Raw genomic sequence first — 24,754 nt, forward strand, 5'->3', positions numbered from 1 at the left:
TTATTTTCCTGACACCACACTCCGAGGGCCCTCACCTCCTCCCTGTAGGCCGTCTCATCGTTGTTGGTAATCAAGCCTACCACTGTTGTGTCGTCCGCAAACTTGATGATTGAGTTGGAGGCGTGCGTGGCCACGCAGTCGTGGGTGAACAGGGAGTACAGGAGAGGGCTCAGAACGCACCCTTGTGGGGCCCCAGTGTTGAGGATCAGCGGGGAGGAGATGTTGTTGCCTACCCTCACCACCTGGGGGCGGCCCGTCAGGAAGTCCAGTACCCAGTTGCACAGGGCGGGGTCGAGACCCAGGGTCTCGAGCTTGATGACGAGCTTGGAGGGTACTATGGTGTTGAATGCCGAGCTGTAGTCGATGAACAGCATTCTCACATAGGTATTCCTCTTGTCCAGATGGGTTAGGGCAGTGTGCAGTGTGGTTGAGATTGCATCGTCTGTGGACCTATTTGGGCGGTAAGCAAATTGGAGTGGGTCTAGGGTGTCAGGTAGGGTGGAGGTGATATGGTCCTTGACTAGTCTCTCAAAGCACTTCATGATGACGGATGTGAGTGCTACGGGGCGGTAGTCATTTAGCTCAGTTACCTTAGCTTTCTTGGGAACAGGAACAATGGTGGCCCTCTTGAAGCATGTGGGAACAGCAGACTGGTATAGGGATTGATTGAATATGTCCGTAAACACACCGGCCAGCTGGTCTGCGCATGCTCTGAGGGCGCGGCTGGGGATGCCGTCTGGGCCTGCAGCCTTGCGAGGGTTAACACGTTTAAATGTCTTACTCACCTCGGCTGCAGTGAAGGAGAGACCGCATGTTTTCGTTGCAGGCCGTGTCAGTGGCACTGTATTGTCCTCAAAGCGGGCAAAAAAGTTATTTAGTCTGCCTGGGAGCAAGACATCCTGGTCCGTGACTGGGCTGGATTTCTTCCTGTAGTCCGTGATTGACTGTAGACCCTGCCACATGCCTCTTGTGTCTGAGCCGTTGAATTGAGATTCTACTTTGTCTCTGTACTGGCGCTTAGCTTGTTTGATAGCCTTGCGGAGGGAATAGCTGCACTGTTTGTATTCGGTCATGTTACCAGACACCTTGCCCTGATTAAAAGCAGTGGTTCGCGCTTTCAGTTTCACACGAATGCTGCCATCCATCCACGGTTTCTGGTTAGGGAATGTTTTAATCGTTGCTATGGGAACGACATCTTCAACGCACGTTCTAATGAACTCGCACACCGAATCAGCGTATTCGTCAATGTTGTTATCTGACGCAATACGAAACATCTCCCAGTCCACGTGATGGAAGCAGTCTTGGAGTGTGGAGTCAGCTTGGTCGGACCAGCGTTGGACAGACCTCAGCGTGGGAGCCTCTTGTTTTAGTTTCTGTCTGTAGGCAGGGATCAACAAAATGGAGTCGTGGTCAGCTTTTCCGAGAGGGGGGCGGGGCAGGGCCTTATATGCGTCGCGGAAGTTAGAGTAACAATGGTCCAAGGTCTTTCCTCCCCTGGTTGCGCAATCGATATGCTGATAAAATTTGGGGAGTCTTGTTTTCAGATTAGCCTTGTTAAAATCCCCAGCTACAATGAATGCAGCCTCCGGATAAATTGTTTCCAGTTTGCAGAGAGTTAAATAAAGTTCGTTCAGAGCCATCGATGTGTCTGCTTGGGGGGGGATATATACGGCTGTGATTATAATCGAAGAGAATTCTCTTGGTAGATAATGCGGTCTACATTTGATTGTGAGGAATTCTAAATCAGGTGAACAGAAGGATTTGAGTTCCTGTATGTTTCTTTCATCACACCATGTCACGTTGGCCATGAGGCATACGCCCCCGCCCCTCTTCTTACCAGAAAGATGTTTGTTTCTGTCTGCGCGATGTGTGGAGAAACCCGTTGGCTGCACCGCTTCGGATAGCGTCTCTCCAGTGAGCCATGTTTCAGTGAAGCAAAGGACGTTACAGTCTCTGATGTCCCTCTGGAATGCTACCCTTGCTCGGATTTCATCAACCTTGTTGTCAAGAGACTGGACATTGGCAAGAAGAATGCTAGGGAGTGGTGCGCGCTGTGCCCGTCTCCGGAGTCTGACCAGAAGACCGCCTCGTTTCCCTCTCTTTCGGAGTCGTTTTTTTGGGTCGCTGCATAGGATCCACTCCGTTGTCCTGTTTGTAAGGCAGAACACAGGATCCGCGTCGCGAAAAACATATTCTTGGTCGTACTGATGGTGAGTTGATGCTGATCTTATATTCAGTAGTTCTTCTCGACTGTATGTAATGAAACCTAAGATGACCTGGGGTACTAATGTAAGAAATAACACGTAAAAAAACAAAAAACTGCATAGTTTCCTAGGAACGCGAAGCGAGGCGGCCATCTCTGTCGGCGCCATCTCTGTCGGCCAATAAGACAAAGAGAATGTTCTCTCTCTCTCTAGCCAATAAGACAAAGATAATGTTCTCTCTCTCTCTCTAGCCAATAAGACAAAGAGAATGTTCTCTCTCTCTAGCCAATAAGACAAAGAGAATGTTATCTCTCTCTAGCCAATAAGACAAAGCGAATGTTCTCTCTCTCTCTAGCCAATAAGACAAAGAGAATGTTCTCTCTCTCTAGCCAATAAGACAAAGAGAATGTTCTCTCTCTCTAGCCAATAAGACAAAGAGAATGTTCCCTCTCTGGCCAATAAAACAAAGAGAATGTTCTCTCTCTCTCTAGCCAATAAGACAAAGAGAATGTTCTCTCTCTCTAGCCAATAAAACAAAGAGAATGTTCCCTCTCTAGCCAATAAGACAAAGAGAACGTTCTCTCTCTCTAGCCAATAAGACATAGTTGAAGCATTCGGCTGATGGAAGTCCATTTTATTTCCTGCAACAGTCTGGTCCCAACAGACCAGGAGAAGACATCTTTTGATTAGATCCTCAATCATACGACAACTTAACCTTCCCTCTTAAAATGTGCAGTCAGCAATTTCTACTCCCCAGAGAGTTACCTGAATGACTTGTTTAACTCAAATCCCGTGAAAACATTTGGTCTGTCCCCTCTCTCAGAGGAGGAGTCGTGTTTGGTCCGTCCCCTCTCTCAGAGGAGGAGTCGTGTTTGGTCTGTCCTCTCTCTCAGAGGAGGAGACGTGTTTGGTCTGTCCCCTCTCTCAGAGGAGGAGTCGTGTTTGGTCTGTCCCCTCTCTCTCAGAGGAGGAGTCGTGTTTGGTCTGTCCTCTCAGAGGAGGAGTCGTGTTTGGTCTGTCCTCTCAGAGGAGGAGTCGTGTTTGGTCTGTCCTCTCTCTCAGAGGAGGAGTCGTGTTTGGTCTGTCCTCTCTCTCAGAGGAGGAGTCGTGTTTGGTCTGTCCTCTCAGAGGAGGAGTCGTGTTTGGTCTGTCCTCTCAGAGGAGGAGTCGTGTTTGGTCTGTCCCCTCTCTCAGAGGAGGAGTCGTGTTTGGTCTGTCCCCTCTCTCAGAGGAGGAGACGTGTTTGGTCTGTCCCCTCTATCAGAGGAGGAGTCGTGTTTGGTCTGTCCCCTCTCTCAGAGGAGGAGACGTGTTTGGTCTGTCCTCTCTCTCAGAGGAGGAGTCGTGTTTGGTCTGTCCTCTCTCTCAGAGGAGTTGTGTTTGGTCTGTCCTCTCTCTCAGAGGAGTTGTGTTTGGTCTGTCCTCTCTCTCAGAGGAGGAGTCGTGTTTGGTCTGTCCTCTCTCTCAGAGGAGGAGTCGTGTTTGGTCTGTCCTCTCTCTCAGAGGAGTCGTCGTGTTTGGTCTGTCCTCTCTCTCTCAGAGGAGGAGTCGTGTTTGGTCTGTCCTCTCTCTCTCAGAGGAGGAGTCGTGTTTGGTCTGTCCTCTCTCTCAGAGGAGGAGTCGTGTTTGGTCTGTCCTCTCAGAGGAGGAGTCGTGTTTGGTCTGTCCTCTCAGAGGAGGAGTCGTGTTTGGTCTGTCCTCTCAGAGGAGGAGTCGTGTTTGGTCTGTCCTCTCAGAGGAGGAGTCGTATTTGGTCTGTCCCCTCAGAGGAGGAGTCGTGTTTGGTCTGTCCTCTCAGAGGAGTCGTCGTGTTTGGTCTGTCCTCTCTCTCAGAGGAGTCGTCGTGTTTGGTCTGTCCTCTCTCTCAGAGGAGGAGTCGTGTTTGGTCTGTCCTCTCAGAGGAGGAGTCGTGTTTGGTCTGTCCTCTCAGAGGAGGAGTCGTGTTTGGTCTGTCCTCTCAGAGGAGGAGTCGTGTTTGCATGTTTGGTTGTGTTTGTTAGTTTGTGTACCTACCCGTTGTGTGGCTGTAGCATGCAGGCGGGCGGCGCTGAGGCCGGGGTGTTTACTTTAGGGGCGTATGTCACTGGTTTAATGACCGTGTTACCGCCGCCCGGGGTGAATGGTCGCGCCATCTTGTTGATAGCGGTGCTGGGGGCGAAGGAGTATTTGGGCTGAACCGAGGTGGGGGCGAGTGAATCCTACAGGGTGTGAGAGAGGGGGGAGACAGGGGAAAAAAACCCACAGCAAATAACATGCAGTTAAGACAAACACACATGTGCATTTGTGCATTAATTGTGCAGTCCCTAGCTAAGCATACGTGTGTACTATACTACACACACACACACACACACACACACACACACACACACACACACACAGAGACACAGACAGAGACACACACACACACAGAGACACAGACAGAGACACACACACTCCCATATCTGCTGCTTGGAAACCAGCTCGGTTGAGGAGGAGGAGGTATGTCGTTAAGAAAGGTTAGCCTAAACAGGGCTCATTACATCATAATTACAGTCTGTGTTGCAAGAACGAGGCCTTGCCAAGGCCAGCTCCGTCTCTCTCTCCGTGAAGGGAGGAGAGAGCTCAACACATCCAACTGGGACACTTCCCAACTACTTCTGGCCCATTGACTACCCATAGTAGTGCACTACTTCTGGCCCATTGACTACCCATAGTAGTGCACTACTTCTGACCCATTGACTACCCATAGTAGTGCACTAGTAGTGCACTTCCTCTGTCTGTCAGCTTGGCTAGGATCTTCCTCGGTCTCTGTCAGCTTGGCTAGGATCTTCCTCGGTCTCTGTCAGCTTGGCTATGATCTTCCTCTGTTAGCTTGGCTAGGATCTTCCTCTGTCTCTGTCAGGTTGGCTATGATCTTCCTCTGTCTCTGTCAGCTTGGCTATGATCTTCCTCTGTTAGCTTGGCTAGGATCTTCCTCTGTCTCTGTCAGCTTGGCTATGATCTTCCTCTGTCAGCTTGGCTAGGATCTTCCTCTGTCAGGTTGGCTAGGATCTTCCTCTGTCAGGTTGGCTAGGATCTTCCTCTGTCAGGTTGGCTAGGATCTTCCTCTGTCTCTGTCAGCTTGGCTAGGATCTTCCTCTGTCTCTGTCAGCTTGGCTAGGATCTTCCTCTGTCTCTGTCAGCTTGGCTAGGATCGTCCTCCGTCTCTGTCAGCTTGGCTAGGATCTTCCTCTGTCTCTGTCAGCTTGGCTAGGATCTTCCTCTGTTAGCATGGCTATGATCTTCCTCTGTTAGCTTGGCTATGATCTTCCTCTGTCTCTGTCAGCTTGGCTATGATCTTCCTCTGTCTCTGTCAGCTTGGCTATGACACAACACACTTAAATAGATTCCAAAATGTTCACTGAACGTTTTGAGTTGTACAGTGTTTTCTTCAGCTGGGATGTCTCTTTAGTGTCAGAGAGACTGGGACACCCACGTTTACTTGTACGGTCCTCAATTCAAATAATACAGGCATTTATATACTAGGGCTCGAACTATGACCTCTGCACGATAATGAATAAATTGGGTCGAAATGAAAGTTTGTTGCCTTTGACATATTCTTGAGTCTGGGATTGTGCAAAGCTCTTTAGGGCCACACACATCTGTTTAACTAATACTATAATAATTTCATTCAACACATCAAACTCCTGTCTGATGCTTATGCAATGTGTGCTGCGAGCCAGCAGACAGCCTGATGGGGGGTTGAATCACCATGATGGAGTTCATTTAACTGTGAGGTGGTGGTGGTGGAGGAGGAGGTGGAGGAGGAGGTGGTGGAGGAGGAGATGGTAGGAGGAGATGGTGGAGGAGATGGTGGAGGAGGAGATGGTAGGAGGAGATGGTAGGAGATGGTGGAGGAGGAGGTGGAGATGGTGGAGGAGGTGGTGGAGGAGAAGGAGAAGGAGGCGGTAGGGGGAGGAGGTAGGAGGAGGAGGAGATGGTGTAGGAGGAGGAGGAGGTGGAGGAGGAGGCGGTAGGAGGAGGAGGAGGAGGTAGGAGGAGATGGTGGAGGAGGAGGTGGAGATGGTGGAGGAGGTGGTGGAGATGGTGGAGGAGGTGGTGGAGATGGTGGAGGAGGTGGTGGAGGAGAAGGAGGAGGAGGCGGTAGGGGGAGGAGGTAGGAGGAGGAGGAGATGGTGTAGGAGGACGAGGAGGTGGAGGAGGAGGCGGTAGGAGGAGGAGGAGGAGGTAGGAGGAGATGGTGGAGGAGGTGGAGATGGTGGAGGAGGTGGTGGAGATGGTGGAGGAGGTGGTGGAGATGGTGGAGGAGGTGGTAGGAGGAGGAGGAGATGGTGTAGGAGGAGGAGGAGGAGGAGGAGATGGTGGTATGTCGTTAAGAGAGGCCATTAGAAGACAAACAAAGTCATTCCCTCTCATCCGACACCACAATGCAATATTAACAGCCCGAAGGGGGCAACTATCTAAGCACTGTCATAGACAGGATAATATATCATAGTGGACTATGGACCAGACAGGACAGTTTCTTTACTGCCTAGTGGAGACCAGACAGGACTGTTTCTTTACTGCCTAGTGGAGACCAGACAGGACTGTTTCTATACTGCCTAGTGGAGACCAGACAGGACTGTTTCTTTACTGCCTGGTGAAGACCAGACAGGACAGTTTCTTTACTGCCTAGTGAAGAGAGGGATCTGTTGATTCACATTGCAGAAGCATCACAGTGTTTCAGGAGGTGTGAGGTTAAGACAACACAGACATTAAATGAAACCATTTTCCATGTGTAGATTACTACTTTTGGCCCGAGCCCTAATAGAGTAGTGCACTATACAGGGAATAAGGGCGGTGTTTCGGATGTAGCCCTGATAGAGTAGTGCACTATACCGGGAATTAGGGTGGTGTTTGGGATGCAGTCCCTGATAGAGTAGTGCACTATACAGGGAATAAGGGTGGTGTTTGGGATGCAACCCAGATAGAGTAGTGCACTAGACAGGGAATAAGGGTGGTGTTTGGGATCCAGCCCTGATAGAGTAGTGCACTATACAGGGAATAAGGGTGGTGTTTGGGATGCAGTCCCTGATAGAGTAGTGCACTATACAGGGAATAAGGGTGGTGTTTGGGATGCAACCCTGATAGAGTAGTGCACTAGACAGGGAATAAGGGTGGTGTTTGGGATGCAACCCTGATAGAGTAGTGCACTAGACAGGGAATAAGGGTGGTGTTTGGGATGCAGGCCAGACACTCTTACCTTCTGATCGCCACCCGCATGGAAAGCTCTGAAAGAAAATGTTGGAAAATAAGTGTTAGAAAGTCACAGTAGTAGAGCCTATAAAACCTTCATTTATACTGAACAAAAAATATATAAAACCGCAACATTTAAAGTGTTGGTCGCAGGTTTCATGAGCTGAAATAAAATAACACAGAAATGTTCCATATGCCCAAAAAAAAAGCTTATTTCTTTCAAATTTTGTGAACAAATTGTTTTACCATCCCTGTTAGTGAGCATTTCTTCTTTGTCAAGATAATCCATCCACCTGACCAGGTGTGGCATATCAAGAAGCTACTTAAAACCGCATGATCATTACACAGGTGCACCTTGTGCTGGGGGGACAAGAAAAGGCCACTCTAAAATGTGCCGTTTTGTCAGACAGGTGGAAAGCCAGTATGAGGGTTAGCGCATCAGGCTAGAATGAAAGGCGGCCGGTGCGTCGGGAGAGAAAACATATGTCGAGTTCCAAAACTACATACTCAAAACCCATGAAGAAGAATTACTCAAGGAGGCAGAGATGCACCAAATAACGCTGAGTTATTAAATTATATAAAGTTAATTATATAATGTTAATCCATGTCTATCCATCCAAATAGATGTCTATGTCTATCCATCCAAATCTAACAGCAATATGTTTCTGCCTCGTGCCTTCATCAGTGCAAACGAATTAACAAGACACGTAATTAAAACAGCCGCTGTGCGCAACAGGTGCAAGAGGATAGTTAGAGACTGACCTTGTATGTTTCTTGTAGTGTTGTCGACAGGCACCAGCAGTCCACCCCCCCCCCCCCCCTCCCCTCCTCGCTCTCTGAGCTTTTAAACCCACTCGACTATTTCATATCTATTGCTTCTGATATTGCTACGTCCATGTCCATGTTTATTAATCATCTTCTATAATATTTCAGGTAATCTCGATTGAGTGCCTGTAGACAACACTAGTGTGGTGTATAGTATGTACAGTATATACCAGTATATACCAGACAGTCAGTGTGGTGTATAGTATGTACAGTATATACCAGACAGTCAGTGTGGTGTATAGTATGTACAGTATATACCAGACAGTCAGTGTGGTGTACAGTATATACCAGACAGTCAGTGTGGTGCATAGTATATACCAGACAGTCAGTGTGGTGCATAGTATGTACAGTATATACCAGACAGTCAGTGTGGTGCATAGTATATACCAGACAGTCAGTGTGGTGCATAGTATGTACAGTATATACCAGACAGTCAGTGTGGTGTATAGTTTGTTTTTATTATAACATGGTTAGTTTTGAAGAAGCCGCTTGATGCAGAGTAAATGTTGTCATATACGCTTAGTTACCATAATCAAATCCGGCTTTCCAATGTCTTAAAATCCATCACAAACAAATTCATATTTGTCTCAATAAATTTCTCTTTAAATATGGACTAATCCAAACTATCAAAAAGGTTAGAATAATGGTATCCTAAATATTATAAGGTGAACAAACAGTATTACGTCCTAACACTGAGGCCCTATGTACCTCATTATTACTTCTTAACACTGAGGCCCCATGTACCTCATTATTACTTCCTAACACTGAGGCCCCATGTACCTCATTATGACTTCCCAACACTGAGGCCCCATGTACCTCATTATTACTTCCCAACACTGAGGCCCTATGTACCTCATTATGACGTCCTAACACTGAGGCCCTATGTACCTCATTATTACTTCCCAACACTGAGGCCCCATGTACCTCATTATGACTTCCCAACACTGAGGCCCCATGTACCTCATTATTACTTCCCAACACTGAGGCCCCATGTACCTCATTATTACTTCCCAACACTGAGGCCCCATGTACCTCATTATTACTTCCCAACACTGAGGCCCCATGTACCTCATTATTACTTCCCAACACTGAGGCCCTATGTACCTCATTATGACGTCCTAACACTGAGGCCCTATGTACCTCATTATTACTTCCCAACACTGAGGCCCCATGTACCTCATTATGACTTCCCAACACTGAGGCCCCATGTACCTCATTATTACTTCCCAACACTGAGGCCCCATGTACCTCATTATTACTTCTTAACACTGAGGCCCCATGTACCTCATTATTACTTCTTAACACTGAGGCCCTATGTACCTCATTATGACTTCCTAACACTGAGGCCCCATGTACCTCATTATTACTTCCTAACACTGAGGCCCTATGTACCTCATTATTACTTCCTAACACTGAGGCCCCATGTACCTCATTATTACTTCCCAACACTGAGGGCCCATGTACCTCATTATTACTTCTCAACACTGAGGGCCCATGTACCTCATTATTACTTCAACACTGAGGCCCCATGTACCTCATTATGACTTCCTAACACTGAGGCCCTACAGTGCCTTGCGAAAGTATTCGGCCCCCTTGAACTTTGCGACCTTTTGCCACATTTCAGGCTTCAAACATAAAGATATAAAACTGTATTTTTTTGTGAAGAATCAACAACAAGTGGGACACAATCATGAAGTGGAACGACATTTATTGGATATTTCAAACTTTTTTAACAAATCAAAAACTGAAAAATTGGGCGTGCAAAATTATTCGACCCCTTAAGTTAATACTTTGTAGCGCCACCTTTTGCTGCGATTACAGTTGTAAGTCGTTTGTGGTATGTCTCTATCAGTTTTGCACATCGAGAGACTGACATTTTTTCCCATTCCTCCTTGCAAAACAGCTCGAGCTCAGTGAGGTTGGATGGAGAGCATTTGTGAACAGCAGTTTTCAGTTCTTTCCACAGATTCTCGATTGGATTCAGGTCTGGACTTTGACTTGGCCATTCTAACACCTGGATATGTTTATTTTTGAACCATTCCATTGTAGATTTTGCTTTATGTTTTGGATCATTGTCTTGTTGGAAGACAAATCTCCGTCCCGGTCTCAGGTCTTTTGCAGACTCCATCAGGTTTTCTTCCAGAATGGTCCTGTATTTGGCTCCATCCATCTTCCCATCAATTTTAACCATCTTCCTTGTCCCTGCTGAAGAAAAGCAGGCCCAAACCATGATGCTGCCACCACCATGTTTGACAGTGGGGATGGTGTGTTCAGGGTGATGAGCTGTGTTGCTTTTACGCCAAACATAACGTTTTGCATTGTTGCCAAAAAATTCAATTTTGGTTTCATCTGACCAGAGCACCTTCTTCCACATGTTTGGTGTGTCTCCCAGGTGGCTTGTGGCAAACTTTAAACAACACTTTTTATGGATATCTTTAAGAAATGGCTTTCTTCTTGCCACTCTTCCATAAAGGCCAGATTTGTGCAATATACGACTGATTGTTGTCCTATGGACAGAGTCTCCCACCTCAGCTGTAGATCTCTGCAGTTCATCCAGAGTGATCATGGGCCTCTTTGCTGCATCTCTGATCAGTCTTCTCCTTGTATGAGCTGAAAGTTTAGAGGGACGGCCAGGTCTTGGTAGATTTGCAGTGGTCTGATACTCCTTCCATTTCAATATTATCGCTTGCACAGTGCTCCTTGGGATGTTTAAAGCTTGGGAAATCTTTTTGTATCCAAATCGGTCTTTAAACTTCTTCACAACAGTATCTCGGACCTGCCTGGTGTGTTCCTTGTTCTTCATGATGCTCTCTGCGCTTTTAACGGACCTCTGAGACTATCACAGTGCAAGTGCATTTATACGGAGACTTGATTACACACAGGTGGATTGTATTTATCATCATTAGTAATTTAGGTCAACATTGGATCATTCAGAGATCCTCACTGAACTTCTGGAGAGAGTTTGCTGCACTGAAAGTAAATGGGCTGAATAATTTTGCACGCCCAATTTTTCAGTTTTTGATTTGTTAAAAAAGTTTAAAATATCCAATAAATGTCGTTCCACTTCATGATTGTGTCCCACTTGTTGTTGATTCTTCACTAAAAAATACAGTTTTATATCTTTATGTTTGAAGCCTGAAATGTGGCAAAAGGTCGCAAAGTTCAAGGGGGCCGAATACTTTCGCAAGGCACTGTATGTACCTCATTATTACTTCCTAACACTGAGGCCCTATGTACCTCATTATTACTTCCTAACACTGAGGCCCCATGTACCTCATTATTACTTCCCAACACTGAGGCCCCATGTACCTCATTATTACTTCCTAACACTGATGCCTCTGTCCCTATCCTTTAACATTACTGTCTTCTGCTAGCCTGGTCACGGATCTGTCTGTGCTGTCCTGTTAATTCCCCACGGTCAGGAGTTGGCATGGCAACACAGAGGACTAGACTGATCCCAGATCGGTCTGTCACTATCCCAGTTAAATATTCCACTTGCTGATGTAGGGGTAAGCCTAGATGAACCTAAATCGTCCCAAATGACACCCTATATAGTGCACTACGACGCAATCTCAATTGCACTCCACCCTAGATGGGAGGAATACCTACAGCACATTGGGAAAGTATTCAGACCCCTTGACTCTTTCCACATTGTGTTATGTTAGAGTCTTATTCTAAAATTGATTAAATAAATAAACATCCTCAATCTACACACAATACCCCATAATGACAACGCGAACACAGGTTTTTATAAATGTTTGCAAATGTATTGAAAATAAAAAAACAGAAATACCTTATTTACATAAGAATTCAGACCCTTTACTATGAGACTTGAAATTGAGCTCAGGTGCATCCTGTTTCCATTGATCATCCTTGAGATGTTTCTACAACTTGATTGGAGTCCAGCTGTGGTAAATTCAATTGATTGAACGTGACTTGGAAAGGCACACACCTGTCTATGTAAGGTTCCACAGCAGAAACCAAGTCATGAGGTCAAAGGAATTGTCCGTAGAGCACCGAGACAGGATTGTGTCGAGGTACAGTTCTGGGGAAAGGTACCAAATAATTTCTGCAGCATTGAAGGTCCCCAAGAACACAGTGGCCTCCATCATTCTGAAATGGAAGTTTGGAACCACCAAGACTCTTCGTAGAAGATTGCTCGGCCAAACTGAGCAATTGGGGGAGAAGAGACTTGGTCAGGGAGGTGACTAAGAACCCGATGGTCACCGACAGAGTTCCAGAGTTCTTCTGTGGAGATGGGAGAACCTTCCAGAAAGACAACCATCTCTGGAGCACTCCACCAATCAGGCCTTTATGGTAGTGGCCAGACAGAAGCCACTTCTCAGTAAAAGGCACATGACAGCCCACTTGGAGTTTGCCAAAAGGCACCTAAAGGACTCTGACCATGAGAAACAAGATTCTCTGGTCTGATGACACCAAGAATAAACTATTTGGCCCGAATGCCAAGCGCCACATCTGGAGGAAACCTGACACCATCCCTACGGTGAAGCATGGTGGTGGCAGCATCATGCTGTGGGAATGTTTTTCAGCAGCAGGGACTGGGAGACCAGTCAGAATTGAGGAAAAGTTGAACGAAGCAAAGTACAGAGAGATCCTTGATGAAAACCTGCTCCAGAGCGCTCAGGACCTCAGACTAGGGGGAAGGTTCACCTTCCAACACAGGGCGAAGGTTCCCCTTCCAACAGGACAACGACCCTAAGCTCACAGCCAAGACAACGAGGTACATAGGGCCTCAGTGGTGGGAGTGGCTTTGGGACAAGTCTCAATGTCGTTGAATGGCCCAGCCAGAGCCGGGACTTGAACCTGATCGAACATCTAGAGAGAGAAGAATGGGAGAAACTCTCCAAATACAGGTGTGACAAGCTTGTAGCGTCATACCCAAGAAGACTCGAGGCTGTAATCGCTGCCAAAGGTGCTTCAACAAAGTACTGAGTAAAGGGTCTGAATACTTATATAAATGTGATATTTCAGTTTTTCTAAAAATACTTTTCCTTTGTCATTATGGGGTATTGTGATGTCATTATGGGGTATTGTGATGTCATTATGGGGTATTGTGATGTCATTATGGGGTATTGTGATGTCATTATGGGGTATTGTGTGTAGATTGATGAGGGGGAAAAACAAATTTAATCCATTTTAGAATAAGGCTGTAACGTAACAAAATGTGGAAAAAGTCAAGGGGTCTGAATACTTTCCAAATGCACAGCATGTGAGAATGCTGTTCATTGACTACAGCTCAGTGTTCAACACCATGGTGCCCTCCAAGCTCATCACTAAACTAAAGAACCTGGGCTTTAACACCTCCCTCAGGAACTGGATCCTGGACTTCCTGACGAGCCGCCCCCACTGGGGAGGGTAAGCAACAATCACATCCGCCATGCTGACCTTCAACACAGGGGGCCTCTCAGGGGTGTGTGCTTAGTCCCTTCCTGTACTCCCAGTTCACCCACAACACGTAAGACACCATCATCAAGCGACACGACGACGGCAGGCCTGATCACCCGCGACGGTGTGTCATCATTTACATACACATGATCATTTATTTGATATCATATTTAAAGTCATAAGGCTCTATATCAGCCGGTGTGAAAGGAAAGCCTGAGAAAATAGTTAAAACGCCACCCTCATACTGTTCTTTCAGGCTTCCCGCACAGCGGAGCAATAAGTCTGACACCAGCTCCCGAACAGCTTCTCTCCCCAAACCATAAGACTGCTAAATAGCTAACATAAATGGCTACACAGACGATTTGCATGGACCCTTCGGTTTTAAACATGAAAACTGGAAAATGTTGGCCCGGGGGCTCTCTCCCTCCGTCTCTATCATACTTCCTTCCTGTGATTCTGCATACCACACACATTATCACACCCAGGCCTGGCAGCATACTGATAGGAAACCAATCCATTCTACAAGTCCAACAAGTCTGTATCAGATAGGAAACAGGAGGGAGAAGAGAGTTAATAAGAGACAGCGGTAGAGAATGGTAGAGGCTGATACGAGTATGTCAGAGCTCTAGGAAACAAAATGTCAAGTTTAGTGGGTGCAACACTCAGAGATTAATACTAAAGTTCTATTCACTGCATACCGTTGAATAAAAGGAACGCTGTAGTGGCTCCTGATTGGCCGAGCAGGTGGGGCGGGGCCAAGTGCGGGTGGATGAATCACATCAAACCAGCCTGATACTAGCTCATTTCCAATGTGATTAATTTATCTAAACTCTGAATGGAGTTAACGGCATACTCAGGCGGGTTATAGACCTACTCAGGCGGGTTATAGACCTACTCAGGCGGGTTATAGACCTACTCAGGCGGGTTATAGACCTACTCAGGCTGGTTATAGGCCTACTCAGGCTGGTTATAGACCTACTCAGGCTGGTTATAGACCTACTCAGGCAGGTTATAGACCTACTCAGGCGGGTTATAGACCTACTCAGGCTGGTTATAGACCTACTCAGGCGGGTTATAGACCTACTCAGGCGGGTTATAGACCTACTCAGGCGGGTTACAGACCTACTCAGGCGGGTTATAGACCTACTCAGGCGGGTTATAGACCTACTGAGGCTGGTTATAGACCTACTCAGGCTGGTTATAGACCTAACAGCCTCCACTCTACTGGGAAGGCTTTCCACTAGATGTTGTAACATTACTGCTATAACAGCCTCCACTCTTCTGGGAAGGTTTTCCTCTAGATGTTGGTACATTGCTGAGGGGACTTTCTTCCATTCAGCCACATGAGCATTAGTGAGGCAAAACACCAGTCTCAACGTCAACAGTGAGGAGGGGACTCCGGGATTCTGGCCTTCTAGGCAGAGTTGTAAAGAAAAAGCCATATCTCAGACTGGCCAATAAAAATAAAAGATTAAGATGGGTAAAAGAACACAGACACTGGACAGAGGAACTCTGCCTAGAGGGATAGCATCCCGGAGTCGCCTCTTCACTGTTGACGTTGAGACTGGTGTTTTGTGAGTACTATTTAATGAAGCTGCCAGTTGAGGACTTGTGAGGAGTCTGTTTCTTAAACTAGACACTCTAATGTACCTGTCCTCTTGCTCAGTTGTGCACCGGGGCCTCCCACTCCTCTTTCTATTCTGGGTGGAGACAGTTTGCTCTGTTCTGTGAAGGGAGTAGTACACAGCGTTGAACAAGACCTTCAGTTTGGTAATTTCTCGCATGGAATAGCCTTCATTTCTCAGAACAAGAATAGACTGACGAGTTTCAGAAGAAAGGTCTTTGTTTCTGGCCATTTTGAGCCTGTAATCGATCCCACAAATGCTGATGGTACAGATACTCAACTAGTCTAAAGACGGCCAGTTTAATTGCTTCTTTAAATAAGCACAAACATTTTCAGCTGTGCTAACATGTCTGAAGAAGGGTTTTCTAATCTGATTTCTGATCAATTAGCCTTGTGATGGTCGCTGATAATGGGCCTCTGTATACCTAAGTAGACATTCCATTAAAAATCTGACCTTTCCAGCAACAAGTCATTTTCAACATTAACAATGTCTACTGTTTTTCTGATCCATTTGCTTTTCTTTCAAAAACGAGAATTTCTAAGTGACCCCAAACTTTTGAATGGTAGTATGTACAATCACACACACACGTAAATAAATTAAAAACATGGCCAAAAGATTGTCCACAAAAAAATTGTCTAAAAATTATACATAAACTCAGTAAAAAATAAACATCCCTTTTTCAGGACCCCGTCTTTCAAAGATAATTCATAAATATCCAAGTAACTCCACAGATCTTCATTGTAAAGGGTTTAAACACTGTTTCCCATGCTTGTTCAATGAACCATAAACAATTAATGAACATGCACCTGTGGAACGGTCGTTAAGACACTAACAGCTTACAGACGGTAGGCAATTAAAGTCACAGTTATGAAAACTTAGGACCCGAAAGAGGCCGTTCTACTGACTCTGAAAAACACCAAAAGAAAGATGCCCAGGGTCCCTGCTCATCTGCGTGAACGTGCCTTAGGCATGCTGCAAGGAGGCATGAGGACTGCAGATGTGGCCAGGGCAATAAATTGCAATGTACGGACTGTGAGACGCCTAAGACAGCGCTACAGGGAGACAGGACGGACAGCTGATCGTCCTCTCAGTGGCAGACCACATGTAACAACACCTGCACAGGATCGGTACATCCGAACATCACACCTGGGGGGCAGGTACAGGATGGCAACAACTGCCCGAGTTACACCAGGAACGCACAATCCCTCCATCAGTGCTCAGATTCTCAGCCTATTGCGGACAGAGGCTGGACTGAGGGATTGTAGGCCTGTTGTAAGGCAGGTCTTCACCAGACATCACCGGCAACAACGTCGCCTATGGGCACAAACCCACCGTCACTGGACCAGACAGGACTGGCAAAAAGTGCTCTTCACTGACGAGTCGCGGTTTTGTCTCACCAGGGGTGATGGTCGGATTTGTTTATTGTCGAAGGAATGAGCGTTACACCGAGGCCTGTACTCTGGAGCGGGATCAATTAGGAGGTGGAGGGTCCGTCATGGTCTGGGAGGGAGTATCACAGCATCATCGGACTGAGCTTGTTGTCATTGCAGGCAATCTCAACGCTGTGCATAACAGGGAAGACCTCCTCCTCCATTCCTGCAGGCTCATCCTGACATGACCCTCCAGCATGACAATGCCACCAGCCATACTGCTCGTTCTGTGTGTGATTTCCTGCAAGACAGGAATGTCCGTGTTCTGCCATGGCCAGCGAAGAGCCCGGATCTCAATCCCACTGAGTACGTCTGGGACCTGTTGGATCGGAGGGTGAGGGCTAGGGCCATTCCCCCAGAAATGTCCGGGAACTTACAGGTGCCTTTGTTGGAAGAGTGGGGTAAATCCACAGCAAGAACTGGCAAATCTGGTGCAGTCCATGAGGAGATGCACTGCAGTACTTAATGCAGCTGGTGGCCACACCAGATACTGACTGTTACTTTTGATTTTGACCCTCCCCTTTGTTCAGGGACACATTATTCCATTTCTGTTTGTCACGTGTCTGTGGAACTTGTTCAGTTTATGTCTCAGTTGTTGAATCTTGCTTTGTTCATGCAAATATTTACACATGTTAAGTTTGCTGAAAATAAACGCAGTTGACAGTGAGGGGACGTTTCATTTCTTTTTTTCTCTCACACAGAGAGACCACCTCCCTTTTTCAACTTTGTTATTTTACAGCCTAATTCTAAAATGGATTTCTCCTTTGCCAAGATAACATACATACATGGACATATCAAGAAGCTGAATAAACAGCATGATCAGTACACAGGTGCTTGTGTTGGGGACAATACATGGCCACTAAAATGTGCACAATGCCACAGATGTCTAAAGTTTTGAGTGAGTGTGCATTTGGCGTGCAGGAATGTCCACCAGAACTGTTGCCAGAGAATTTCAAATTAATTTCTCTACCATAAGCCACCTCCAACGTCATTTTAGAGGCTTTACTCACCAGACATGTCACCCATTGAACATGTTCGGGATGCTCTGGATCAATGTGTACGACAGCGTGTTCCAGTTCCAGTCAATATCCAGCAGCACAGCAATTTTTTTTTATTTTACCTTTATTTATTTAGGCAAGTCAGTTAAGAACAAATTCTTATTTTCAATGACGGCCAAGGAACAGTTGGTTAACTGCCTGTTCAGGGGCAGAACGACAGATTTGTACCTTGTCAGGTCGTGGGTTTGAACTTGCAACCTTCCGGTTACTAGTCCAACGCTCTAACCACTAGGCTACCCTGCCGCCCCATGTTACCCAACGCCTTCTAAAGAACTATTGTAAATGACAATTGAGTGGGCCAACATTAAAAAGCCACAATCAACTCTATGCGGAGGATGTGTCAGGCTGCATGAAAGCAAATGGTTGTCACACCAGATACTGACTGTTTCTGATCCACTGCCCTACCATATTAAGGTATCTGTGGCCAACAGATGCGTATCTGTATTCCCAGTCATGTGAAATCCATAGATTAGGGCCTGATGAATTGATTTTAATTGGCAGATTTCCTTACATGAAATGTAATTCAGTACAATCGTTTGTTTTTCCGTTTATATTTAGCAGATGCTTTCATCCAAAACGACTTAGACTTGTGTGTTCATACACTTTACGTATGGGATGGTCCCGGGAATCGAACCCACTGCCCTGGCGTTACAAGGCTCCATAAATCTACCGACTGAGCTACAAAAATTCTAAAACCTGTATAATACTTTATCAGATCCATGGAATATAAAACTAGGCCACAAATCAAAACCAAAGCCAGTACACCATCGTTCAGTCATAAAACTGTCCTCCTAACTCATCTGAAAAACAAACTGTGGAAGCCATCCAAACCCTGAGAGACAGAGGATAGAACAGCTCACATCCAGCATTAAAGAGATGTCTTTCAGCCTAACGCAACGCAACAGGAGCAGCCCACATCCAGCATTAAAGAGATGTCTTTCACCCTAACGCAACAGGAGCAGCTTATTGTCTGTTGTGACAGAGGGGTGAGGAAGAGAGGGGTGAGGAAGAGGGGTGAGGAAGAGAGGGGTGAGAGGAAGAGAGGGGTGAGAGGAAGGGGGGGGGTGAGTGTCATGGGAAGGAGGAAGAATGAGTAATTTACAATAGTTCTTTAGAAGGGGTTGGGTAATACGGGAAGGAAACCGTGGAGAGAGAGAGCGACAGAGCAGGAGAGCGAGATGTCTGTCTAGTGTGATATAAAAGATTCACTATGACTCGTACAGATCTGCCTAATCAATTACAAGCGTGGCCTACGATTTAGAAGCCCAACACACAATCACACATAAAAACAAAGAATGCACAGTGGTGACCCATATATTCACAACGACATCAACAGCGGTGACCCATATATTCACAACATTGTCAACAGTGGTGACCCATATATTCACAACATTGTCAACAGTGGTGACCCATATATTCACAACATTGTCAACAGTGGTGACCCATATATTCACAACATTGTCAACAGTGGTGACCCATATATTCACAACATTGTCAACAGTGGTGACCCATATATTCACAACATCGTCAACAGTGGTGACCCATATATTCACAACATTGTCAACAGTGGTGACCCATATATTCACAACATCGTCAACAGTGGTGACCCATATATTCACAACATCGTCAACAGTGGTGACCCATATATTCACAACATTGTCAACAGTGGTGACCCATATATTCACAACATCGTCAACAGTGGTGACCCATATATTCACAACATCGTCAACAGTGGTGACCCATATATTCACAACATTGTCAACAGTGGTGACCCATATATTCACAACATCGTCAACAGTGGTGACCCATATATTCACAACATTGTCAACAGTGGTGACCCATATATTCACAACATTGTCAACAGCGGTGACCCATATATTCACAACATCGTCAACAGTGGTGACCCATATATTCACAACGACGTCAACAGTGGTGACCCATATATTCACAACGACATCAACAGTGGTGACCCATATATTCACAACATTGTCAACAGTGGTGACCCATATATTCACAACATCGTCAACAGTGGTGACCCATATATTCACAACATCGTCAACAGTGGTGACCCATATATTCACAACATCGTCAACAGCGGTGACCCATATATTCACAACATCGTCAACAGCGGTGACCCATATATTCACAACATCGTCAATAGCGGTGACCCATATATTCACAACGACATCAACAGTGGTGACCCATATATTCACAACATCGTCAACAGTGGTGACCCATATATTCACAACATCGTCAACAGTGGTGACCCATATATTCACAACATCGTCAACAGTGGTGACCCATATATTCACAACATTGTCAACAGTGGTGACCCATATATTCACAACATTGTCAACAGTGGTGACCCATATATTCACAACATCGTCAACAGTGGTGACCTATATATTCACAACATTGTCAACAGCAGTGACCCATATATTCACAACATCGTCAACAGTGGTGACCCATATATTCACAACATCGTCAACAGTGGTGACCCATATATTCACAACATCGTCAACAGTGGTGACCCATATATTCACAACATCGTCAACAGTGGTGACCCATATATTCACAACATTGTCAAAAGTGTGTAACACAGCCACACATTACAGTGAAACACTTTTATCCAGAGCGACTTACATAAGTGAACGCATACATTTTCATACTAGTCCCCAGTGGGAATCGAACCCACAACCCTGGCATTACAAACGCCGTTCTCTACCCACTGAGCCCCACACACACACACACACACACACACACACACACACACACACACACGAGAGAGAGAGAAAAAATAAGCACAACGTTAGTTTAAAGAGGTGCTGGCACAGGGTGACTTCATTACTTTCCACCAACTTGTTGAAATGTGTCTGATTAGAACCTGTTTTGGTAGTTTTATGAATAGTACTCTCCCAAATTTGAAAACAATCTGAACGTGACCCTGAATCTAAAAAAAAAAACGATGGTCTTTCACCAAAGTCTGGTCTGACTGAAGACATAAGCTTCACCCAAAAAGTAGTGCCCTATATAGGGAATAGGGTGCCATTGGCCATTTTCTGGTCTAAAGTAGTGTCCTATATAGGGAGCCATTTAGGATCCAGTCCCATTCCACTACAGCATCAGAGAGGAGGCTGAAGGGCAGAGGTTACAGGAAGAACTAGAGACAGAGCACATCTGGTTTAGAGGAGACTAACATCTGGTTTAGAGGAGACTAACATCTGGTTTAGAGGAGACTAACTAACATCTGTAGAGACCCCCCCCCCCCCTCACCAACAGTACTATCTAGCTCCAGTAGAGACCCCCCCCTCACCGACAGTACTATCTAGCTCCAGTAGAGACCCCCCCCCCCTCACCGACAGTACTATCTAGCTCCAGTAGAGACCCCCCCCCAACAGTACTATCTAGCTCCAGTAGAGACCCCCCCCTCACCGACAGTACTATCTAGCTCCAGTAGAGACCCCCCCCCCCCCTCACCGACAGTACTATCTAGCTCCAGTAGAGACCCCCCCCCCCCCAACAGTACTATCTAGCTCCAGTAGAGACCCCCCCCCTCACCGACAGTACTATCTAGCTCCAGTAGAGACCCCCCCCCCCTCACCAACAGTACTATCGAGCTCCAGTAGAGACCCCATTAAATAGCTGTTAAATAGCTGTTGGCTTGACATTGTAAATAGTTTACTCTGAGAGTTTCTAGGAGGATTAAACAACACATGCATCTGTCGGCAGCAGGTATGTTATCTGGATTAGAAGGTGCTCATTGGTCAATTTAATAACAATGGAACACTAGTCACTTTAATTATGCCACTTCAACAATGTTTACATATCTCGCATTACTCATGTCGCATGTATATACTGTATCCTTCACTCTATTGCATCTTAGTCACTCTGGCCACTGCTCATCCATATATTTTATACTCATATATTCTCATCCCATTCCTTTACTAGATTGTGTGTATTAGGTTTTGTTGTGGAATTGTTAGATATTAGGTTTCGTTGTGGAATTGTTAGATATTACCTGTTAGATATTGCTGCTGCACAGTCTGATCGAGAAGCATTTCCCTACACTCACAATAACGTCTGCCAACCATGTGACCAATAACGTCTGCCAACCATGTGACCAATAACGTCTGCCAACCATGTGACCAATAACGTCTGCCAACCATGTGACCAATAACGTCTGCCAACCATGTGACCAATAACGTCTGCCAACCATGTGACCAATAACGTCTGCCAACCATGTGACCAATAACGTCTGCCAACCATGTGACCAATAACGTCTGCCAACCATGTGACCAATAACGTCTGCCAACCATGTGACCAATAACGTCTGCCAACCATGTGACCAATAACGTCTGCCAACCATGTGACCAATAACGTCTGCCAACCATGTGACCAATAACGTCTGCCAACCATGTGACCAATAACGTCTGCCAACCATGTGACCAATAACGTCTGCCAACCATGTGACCAATAACGTCTGCCAACCATGTGACCAATAACGTCTGCCAACCATGTGACCAATAACGTCTGCCAACCATGTGTATGTGAACAATAACATCTGCCAACCATGTGACCAATAACATCTGCCAACCATGTGACCAATAACGTCTGCCAACCTTGTGACCAATAACGTCTGCCAACCATGTGACCAATAACATCTGCCAACCATGTGACCAATAACATCTGCCAACCATGTGTATGTGAACAATAACATCTGCCAACCATGTGTATGTGACCAATAACATCTGCCAACCATGTGACCAATAACATCTGCCAACCATGTGACCAATAACATCTGCCAACCATGTGACCAATAAGATCTGCCAACCATGTGTATGTGACCAATAACATCTGCCAACCATGTGTATGTGACCAATAACATCTGCCAACCATGTGTATGTGACCAATAACATCTGCCAACCATGTGACCAATAACATCTGCCAACCACGTGACCAATAACATCTGCCAACCACGTGACCAATAACATCTGCCAACCACGTGACCAATAACATCTGCCAACCACGTGACCAATAACATCTGCCAACCACGTGACCAATAACATCTGCCAACCACGTGACCAATAACATCTGCCAACCACGTGACCAATAACATCTGCCAACCACGTGACCAACAACATCTGCCAACCACGTGACCAACAACATCTGCCAACCACGTGACCAACAACATCTGCCAACCACGTGACCAACAACATCTGCCAACCACGTGACCAACAACATCTGCCAACCACGTGACCAATAACATCTGCCAACTATGTGACCAACAACGTCTGCTAACCATGTGACCAATAACGTCTGCCAACCATGTGACCAACACCGTCTGCCAACCATGTGACCAACACCATCTGCCAACCACGTGACCAACACCATCTGCCAACCACGTGACCAACAACATCTGCCAACCATGTGACCAACACCATCTGCCAACCACGTGACCAACAACATCTGCCAACCATGTGACCAATACAATTTGATTAGCAATTTACCCCCAACCCCAGATCAAAATAACTCAGTCAAATGACATTTGCTTCTCTTGCCTTAATTTAGCAACAAAGTGACTTTAATCTCATTCAATGGATTTTCCAATTGAATTAGCAAATCAAGATATCACATGAGCCACTCTGTACTGTGTTCAGTTTAAAAATCATGCATTTTGTCTTCCTGTGGGGGTCTGGTCTTGCTAGCTACCTGCTAAGGGTGGGGGGGGGGGGGGGGGGGGGGGGGGGGGGGGGGTCACTGCTGTGTGTTCTGGTGTTGTGGGTTCAATCATGATAGTGTGTGTTTTATGGTTTAGGATGCACTGTATATTCTGGTATGGTACAGTGGGTGAGTACAGTAGAGTCGTATTCCTACTTGCCATGGGTAAGTAGTATGGTATATTAGTATTATCTTACTTGCTGAGAGGGAGTATGGTATATACAGTATGGTATATAGAGTATATACAGTATGGTATATAGAGTATATACAGTATGGTATATACAGTATATACAGTATGGTATATACAGTATATATAGTATGGTATATACAGTAAGGTATATACAGTATGGTATATTAGTATTATCTTGCTGAGAGGGAGTACAGTATGGTATATACAGTATGGTATATACAGTATATAAATTATATACAGTATGGTATATACAGTATATATAGCATATACAGTATATACAGTATATACAGTATATACAGTAAATACAGTATATACAGTATATACAGTATATACAGTATATACAGTAAATACAGTATGGTATATATAGTATGGTATATACAGTATGGTATATAGTGGTATATTAGTATTATCTTACTTGCTGAGAGGGAGTACAGTATATACAGTATGGTATATACAGTATATACAGTATGGTACATACAGTATAGTATATACAGTATAGTATATACAGTATGGCATTTACACAGTATGGCATATACAGTATATACAGTATGGCATACACAGTATGGTATATGCAGTATATATAGTATATTCAGTATATATAGTATATACAGTAAATACAGTATGGCATACACAGTATGGCATACACAGTATGGTATAGTTACAGTATCATGCTGAGGGTGAGTATAGTGTATACAGTACGGTCTAGTTATATTACTGAGGGTGAGTATAGTGTTTACAGTACGGTCTAGTTATATTATCTTACTTGCTGAGGGTGAGGGTGAGAGACTCCTCTGCTGCTCTGATCTTGTTCTGTGCCTCCACATGGGTCATGTCTTCTGCGTTGGTCTCTCCGATGGACACCACCCAATCTCCCACGCCCACACCGGCCTGGGTGGCCTTACCCCCGGGGGTCAGCTGTAGAGGGAGAGGGGAATGGGATTGTTGTTCTCAACTTTAAGATTCCACTTTATTTTCTTTACAGCAACAACACAGGGGCGCTAACTCACACAGCAACAACACTGGACAGGGGCGCTAACTCACACAGCAGCAACACAGGGGCGCTAACTCACACAGCAACAACACA

General features: G+C 45.6%; 1 protein-coding gene across 8 annotated transcripts in view; it reads right to left on the bottom strand.

The window, feature by feature from the left end:
• Positions 1-24,754, bottom strand: part of LOC110489654 (PDZ and LIM domain protein 7) — a 94,255-nt gene that overhangs the window by 45,237 nt on the left and 24,264 nt on the right. For all 8 annotated transcript variants that reach the window (XR_016491757.1, XM_036970448.2, XM_090220064.1 and 5 more), the window contains exons 3-5: positions 24,434-24,585; positions 7,426-7,453; positions 4,218-4,402 (exon numbers count right to left, since the gene is read on the bottom strand). Coding sequence is in view for 7 of the 8 variants with exons in the window: in XM_036970448.2 (XP_036826343.2) it covers positions 4,218-4,402; positions 7,426-7,453; positions 24,434-24,585 (365 nt within the window). In the remaining variant the exon portion in view is untranslated. The remainder of the gene's footprint in view (positions 1-4,217; positions 4,403-7,425; positions 7,454-24,433; positions 24,586-24,754) is intronic.

Source organism: Oncorhynchus mykiss, chromosome 25, assembly GCF_057628025.1.
Source record: "Oncorhynchus mykiss isolate SJ-2025 chromosome 25, ASM5762802v1, whole genome shotgun sequence".
NCBI classification, from domain to species: Eukaryota; Metazoa; Chordata; class Actinopteri; order Salmoniformes; family Salmonidae; genus Oncorhynchus; species Oncorhynchus mykiss.